The sequence below is a fragment of the Alligator sinensis genome, unplaced genomic scaffold (genome assembly GCF_000455745.1).
Source record: "Alligator sinensis unplaced genomic scaffold, ASM45574v1 scaffold222_1, whole genome shotgun sequence".
Taxonomy (NCBI): Eukaryota; Metazoa; Chordata; order Crocodylia; family Alligatoridae; genus Alligator; species Alligator sinensis.
Genome location: NW_005841912.1, coordinates 1,879,533 through 1,886,893, shown reverse-complemented (window position 1 = coordinate 1,886,893; position 7,361 = coordinate 1,879,533). Strand labels below are relative to the sequence as shown.

At 41.6% G+C, this 7,361-nt stretch overlaps 1 protein-coding gene across 9 annotated transcripts in view; it reads right to left on the bottom strand.

Annotated features, from left to right (window-relative positions):
* The window catches only part of ANKRD17 (ankyrin repeat domain 17), a 137,965-nt gene extending 130,904 nt beyond the window's left edge, over nt 1-7,061 (bottom strand). For 3 of the 9 annotated variants that reach the window (XM_025198057.1, XM_006018767.3, XM_025198059.1), the window contains exon 1: nt 6,810-7,060. In XM_025198057.1, the coding sequence (XP_025053842.1) occupies nt 6,810-6,863 (54 nt within the window). In that variant the 5' untranslated portion in view covers nt 6,864-7,060. Of the gene's footprint in view, nt 1-6,809 lie in introns of all 9 variants that reach the window. The other 6 variants (XM_025198060.1, XM_006018766.3, XM_025198061.1 and 3 more) reach the window with 4 other exon arrangements.
* Nucleotides 7,062-7,361: the final 300 nt, after the last annotated feature.

Genomic DNA, 7,361 nt, shown 5'->3' with positions numbered 1-7,361 from the left:
TACAGGTTCAAGGGAGGGGTGATATGTCATAAGCAGCGGTGTGCGATTTGTGGGTGTTTTTCTTCTGTACTGCAGCAGTTCTTCACGTGGTATCCAGGTGGCTCTTTCAAACGTGCGATCTACCTCTCTGGAGGAGTGTCCTTGCTGGGTGAAAGCCTTTTTAAGATTGGTGAGGTGGCAATCCCGGGTGTTCTCTTCAGTACAGATGCGGTGGTATCTGAGGGCTTGGCTGTATATCACTGCTTTTTTGGTGTGTTTTGGGTGATTGCTGGTTCTGTGCAGATATGTATGTTGGTCTGTGGGTTTCTTGTATACTGTGGTCTGTATTTTACCCTTCTGGATACTGATCCTTGTGTCTAAAAAGGGGATGTTGGTGTTGGAGTATTCTAAAGAAAGTCGGATGGAGGGATGGGGACTGTTGAATTTCTGGTGGAACTCAAGTAGAGATTGCAGGTTCTCACTCCAAATGATGAAGATGTCATCGATATATCGTAAGTACAGCAAGGGTTTGATGGTGCAGTTCTTGAGGAAGTCTTCTTCCAGGTGGCTCATAAAAAGGTTGGCATACTGTGGGGCCATTTTAGTGCCCATAGCTGTTCCCATCATCTGGAGGAAGTGTTGATTATTAAAAGTGAAATTGTTGTGTGTGAGGATGAAGTGTATAAGCTCAGTGATATCTTTGGGTCTGTATTCTGGGTTGTAATCTTGTTCCTGTAGATATGTAAGGCAGGCATGGATGCCCTCCTGGTGTGGGATGTTGGCTATGTTTTTAAGTTTCCGTAGCAAGTCCGTGGTGTCTTGGACAAAACTTGCTCTGTGGGTGACAAGCGGTTTTAGGATGGATTCAACAAAACCTGATATTTCCTCAGTTAGGGTCCCATGGTTGGATATGATAGGTCTGCCAGGGTTCCCTTGTCTTTTAGGGGTGCACCAATAGAGATTTTCCTGGTTGATACCGATGCCAATTATATTAAGCAGCAATATTGGCCAATACCAATCCAATAACTGATATTTAGTAATAAAGCGCGTCGAACAAGCTTAAGTGCCCCCACCACCCTTTCTTTCCATGGGAACAGTAATACAGTGGCACTTTAATTAAGCTCTCAGAGCCGCTCTAATTAAAGCACCGCCTCCCCCAGTCCCAGAGCATATCTAAATAAGTGCCCCATACCACTTGCAGCTCCTGCCCTTCAACCCCAGCCTGGGGGCAGCTGCCTGAGCCTGAGGCTGCTCAGGGCTGGGTGGTCTCTGGGCACTTGAATTAAAGTGGCTCTTCAAGCTGCTCTAATTAAAGTGCTGCCCCCCCCCCGTACAAATGCTCGCCCCCCCCCCCCCCCCCGCACTTCCTGGAGAATTCCTTCCTGCCAGGGGAAGGATCCTGATGCAAACCCCAGGGGGGGGCCACAAACCCCCAGGCCCTATGGGTTAAGTCACACTGGGCCAGGACAAGCAACTCAACTCCACCTGCCCCTCCCCAGTCACATCTGCAGCTTTCAGCACTTTCTACAACACCTGCGGCCCCAGCCTGCAGTTTGTGCTGTGCTGTTGCTAGCTCCTGGGACACCACAGCAGCTGCTCCTCTCCAGCCTGACCCGTTGGTGATGGGATGGGGGTGTATATCTGGGGTCATCCCTGATTGCGGGAAGGAATCCAGGTGTCTGCAGCAGTGCAAGGCAGATCAAATCAATTATCTATGTCCGAGTAAAAACTGCAACCAGAGTGAATAAAAATTGGGGTTTGCAAAGGAAAGGCAGCAGAGTGGAGTGCCCTAAACAGGGGCAGAGCTAGGGAGGGGCTTGGGGAGGGAGCTATAGCCACCCCAAAATTTGCCTTAGCCCCCCGCCCCAGCACCACCGCTGCCACTGCCACATGCCCCATGCAGCTGAGCCCACCCTGCTCCCACCTGTTCTGAGCACAGCCCTGGCCCAGTCCCCCCCACCAGGAAGAGGCTGGCAGAACCCCTGGCTCTGAGCCCACAGTGGGCATCCTGCCTCCACCCCATAAACAAATCCAGGGGTCCCATTTGCCACGCTGGCTAGGCAGCACCTACCCCTGCCCCACTGTGGGGACCCCGATCTGCCCCCCACAACAGACCTACCCTTAGAGGTACTTTTCTCCAAGCTGCCAGGCTGCATTCCTGGCCACATGCATGTGTGCATGGCTGCGTGGATGAACAAGGCATTTATCCATGACATTATCAGATACACCAGCGGAAGAAAGCTGATCATGTTAATTTTCCTTTATCAGTGCCAATCCAATATGCAACCGATATATATTGGTGCACCTCTAGTGCCTAATGAATGAATGCACATGTACAGAGCCCTACGACTACCACGCCAAGGCCTTCAACAGATATGCTTAGGCAAGAGTGTGGAAGAGTGGAGGCTGCCCAAGTCCTACCATCCCCTCTTTCGTTTCTGTCAGGGTGATGTCCCTTAGCCTTTCTCCAACCAAGGAGTACCCACAAGGCAGTACCCTTGCTCTTAACCAATATAAGAAAAGGAAATCAGTAGACAAAAACCAGCACAAGCCTTAAGAAAGAAGACGCATCCCAAAAGTTTTTTTAACAAATATTTTCAAGAAAAGCTTTTAAACTGCCACAAGCTGAAATAGCAAACTAAGATTTATTTGGTCACCATTTCCTTTATTATTCCCAAATATATATATATTGTTAAAAACAAGTTCTGTCCCCAACAACCCACTTATTTTGCAATGAAAACAGTTATAAAAGTCAGTTTTAAAGCCAATAAAGTAACTACCTTCTTACTGCAATATTGCTAAAAAACATTTTAACCTAAAACCCTTAGAACAAGATTACAGAAACATATAAAAAACAAGCATTAGTTTTCCAATTTAAAATATGCCACATCTGAAAATTTCCCTTGAGTTTTCAATAAAATATTTCATTTTAGGAAAACAGCTTTTCTCATGGGAATGTAAATCAATGAAGGACAAAACTTTTTCAAATTTTACCCTGGGTGCCATGAAGTCAGAAATAAAAATCTGTCCTGTTCCATCTCCTTGCAGTCCCACTTATTTCAATGAAACTGCACAAAGTGGGCAAGATTTGTTAACCCAAACCTAGTAAAAGGTCTGGATTTTAGAATGGTGACATCTTGTGAGGAAATATTAAACAAGAAAACAAATATCAAGCAAGTAAATTTTCCCCAAAGCCAAGGATTTTAAAATCATGTTTTAAAAATAGGAAAGCTTCAATATTTATTTTTAAAAAATTAAAAATAAAAATCAAATTTCAGGTGTATAAGGATAGAAATGATTATTCTAGAACAGAAATATTTCCAAAATGGGGACTTAAAGATTCACTCACTAAAAGTGCTTTATGTAAAAAAGTTAAAGTTTCGTTATAAAAAAGCTTGAATCTGTAAAAATAAGTCGTGATAGCCTCTTATTACTTTAATAAAATTACGCGTAATTCATATTATGAATAGCCCCCATACCTTCCAAAATATTACCATATTTACAAGATGAAGTTCCCCCCACAAAAAAAAACCTTTGTCTTATAACTGCATACAGGAATAACCTAACTAAATACCTTGTTTACTATTAAACTACTGCCAAAAGCAGCATGTGCTCAGGAACAGAAACCAACTATGAAACTGATTAAATGCAGCCAATACTGAGCGTGACTATAAAACACTTGGCCCATATTGGGCAAACATGCTGATGGGAAGTTACCACAATGATAGATTAGGTTAGCTCATCTGAATAAGATAGACATCAATCAGTGGCAGAACCCATTAAGTGCAGTCCCCCTCAGCACCAACTCTCTTTTCAAGTCATGGTGAGGCACAACACTGCATACATTTCAACTTCCTCTTCACTCCCACAGCTGACTTGTCACTTTTCCCCCACCCACAATTATTCCCGTTTCTTCACTAGCCTTAAATGGCTGGCAAACAAAACCAAACACAATCCCAAACACTTCACCCAGAAATCCTCTGATAGCCCCTCTCAGCCTGTCGCATATGATCAACAGGGACCCTGGTTTTCTCTGATTTAACAAAATCCCCAATTTTCGGTTTAAAAAAAAAAAGGAACCCCAAATCCCCATTTTTCCAAGATTAAAATGAAATACCACTATATAGATATAGATATATTTATATCTAGACTGACAGACAGACAGATGTGTTTCATTTAAATCCTGGGAAAATGTGAATTCGGGGCTACCTTTCTTTAACCAAAAATTGAGGAATTTTTTAAATCAGAGAAAACCAGGATCCCTGATGATCAGCGTGGCCGTGTCCTCCATGATGTGGAGCTGGACCATGTTGCCCTGCTCCTCATCTTCATATACATTTTTTGAGCATCCTAGGACCCATAACAGGAACATCAGGTTCCAGTCATGATTGGGGGTCTAATTAGTACATGGATCCTTTTGGGGGTGGGTGCATCTGGAGTACACACACATACTGAGTGGTGCTGAGCTGTGGGGTCACCATGGCTTGAAGTTTGACTTTGGTGGGGCCCAGCCCAATAAACTATATGGTAAAATCATAAGCCTTTGGCTTTGGACTAATATCATACACAGTTTGTTCTATACACAAGTAGGTACCAAAATGCTGCTTAAAGGGTATGTTTATGGAGTGCCTATGCTAAAACTCGCAGCAGTTTAAAAATGCAGCAACATACATTAACTCTGGATGGACTAAGTCTATGGGTACCCTATGCAAATTGGTACAGCCATGTTTAATTTCAAGGTCATTGTTTTCAGGTGTGTTCCTCTCTTCCACGTGCTCAGAGAGAACAGGGTCTAATAGGAAGGAGAGGGGGAAGGGGCTGATGAGGAAATAAGCTGTGGCAAAGCAGAGGGCAAAGGAGTTACATGGGACCCCCCCCAAATTTATTTTCCTTGTAGCAGTAGGAGGTTGACGAATTCAAGAAAAACCTCCAATAATTAGATTCTATACCTGGAAGGTGGTAACACATTTTTCATATATAAAATCTAATTATTGGGGGGCTGTCTTATTATAATGAGGGCCACCTTCTTTTCAAGTAAATATGATAGTTATGAGGATACATACGTATTATGGGAACAAGGGAGTCTAAAACTGGATTTGGGAACAAAGTTAACACTAATGCTGTTTTTGTTTTTAATGCAACTGGAAAATGTTTATAGGCCAACTGGTAACATTATAACAGGACCAGAGTCAAAGTTAATGCTATTTAGAAAAATCTGTGCAATTGCAAGCACTCTTAAATATTTAACTTTTGAAAAAAAAATTAAGTATGAACTATTTTTTATGAAAAAAATGGAACAGCGCACATCTATTTAGCAGTTAACCAGCTATTACACTTTGCTAGCAAAACTGTAAAAAATGCAGTAAAAGAGATTAATCTGATTTATTCCTACTTCCATATTCTAGAAAGTATGAAGGGATATAATGCTTGGAATGTCAGGCTTCATCTAGATGTAAAAGCAAATATAGGAGCAGTGTCACTTTAAACTAACACACGTGGGTATTACGGGGAAGTTAATTAGTATTTTGGTTTGGAGATGCATCCAAAAAAGAGGAGCTATCATTTACTCTATGACGTAAAATCTCTTTCTGTGTTAAGAAAGTCAAACAGAATCAGGTCACAAATATTTTTTTTAAATGGAGAGGAGTAAAATATAAAATTCTCTCTATTGTACGTTAATTTCAGGAGAAAAGAAATGATACTGAAGAAACAAAATTACAGCAAAATCAGTTTCATTCTGCAGAACAGCAAGATGCGATAAGAACCATACTGCAATGTCAGCTCCAAGCACACACAGGGGCTCCAGAAAATGCTCACTGATCATGCAGCACTTTAAAATGCGCAGGCAGCCTCTCTCCTCTACCTCATTTCCCCCCACCTCCGCAGCATTATAGCAACTGAGAATTCTCAACACCAGTGTTCCACATACCAAAGGAAAAACTAGTCATATCCTTGGCCTTTTTTTAGTTCTATCATCCTAGAAAAACAGATCTGTAAGTCTAATTGGTAGCTCAGAAACTGCAGTAACTCAATATTGTATTCAGAGGCTGTTAAATCAGAAATTGTTAAAAAAAATGAAGAAATAAAGCACACAAAAATCAATTGATACCTGATTGATAACTACAGCTTATTTTTAGACCATTACAGTACAGGAATAAAATCTGGTGAACTGTGACCTCTCTCCAGGCAGTAAGAGATTTATATATGTTCCAAAAAGAAGGCAATCAAAATCCAGCATTTTACAATTTACAATGTAATTCCGATTACTCTCTAAAAATATTTTATCTAAGCAGGCATGGGTCCAGGATAGGAAAAAACATTTCTAGCATTTCCACTGTGAACCAAAGTATATTTAGTAATTTACAATTTTTCATTTTTAACAGATTTTAAATGTATGTTGATTCACAGAAAAAAACACCTTCTTTAAACAGCAGAATATTAACTACCTTAGGCCTCTATGTAATGAGCTATGCCACAGAGAGGAAACTAAACCCTCTGGAAGCCGCTTTGCAGATCCCACCTTCTAATGAGTTAATCTAAAGGTCATGCAGGCATTTTATAAAGTCATAGGCTCCCTCTTTATTCCTCTCTACCGCATACAATTTACAAGACAATTTACAAAAATGGTACACTGCAACTACACTAATTCTCAACAAAATCTGTAGCCGGAGCCAATCCTGTCATCTCACAGAACAAGGACTGTGTGCCTTGCTTTAACGCCTAACTTCCTCCCCTTCTCTGTCCACAGACTAATTCATAAGCAAATTCCAGCAGATCAATGTCTTTGTTCTGGCTTCCTCTTTCGTTGCAGTTTGTAAAAGTAACCCTACCTCAAGAATGTCTTCTAGAACATATGCTTCCATTTCAGTTGCTGTCTCCACCATGTTTTATCAAACTGCCATGTTTCTTACTGCACTATGATTAGATCACTGCCAGCAGGAACACTCCTCTGTGTCAGCAAGGGAACAGGAAATGGAATGTTCTATTACAGCCTGGAGCAGCTGGGCCACACACAAGCCAGGCATCTACCAACACCGCGGGGGTGATCCGTTCACAAAGCTCTTTAAAGACACAGCTGCACTTGTACTAGAAACACTCCTGCTAAAAACCCAACCACAGAAAACAATCAGACAACTTTCTTTAATAATTACTATTGTCAAGTATTTAAGTTACAGTGAATTCAACATTTTTAAAACAAGAATTCCGAAGCGTCAGCCTTCTTGGGTTCGTTCACCCCAGACTCACCGTTTTGTGATACATAAATGTATCTGGAGCAAAGGTTTGTAGAATAAATGCTGCTGTAGAAAAATGCTTTTACAAGCCACTTCAACACAAGTCTCAGGCATTCTGACAGAAAGCAACGGGGATGAGCATCTGATAAA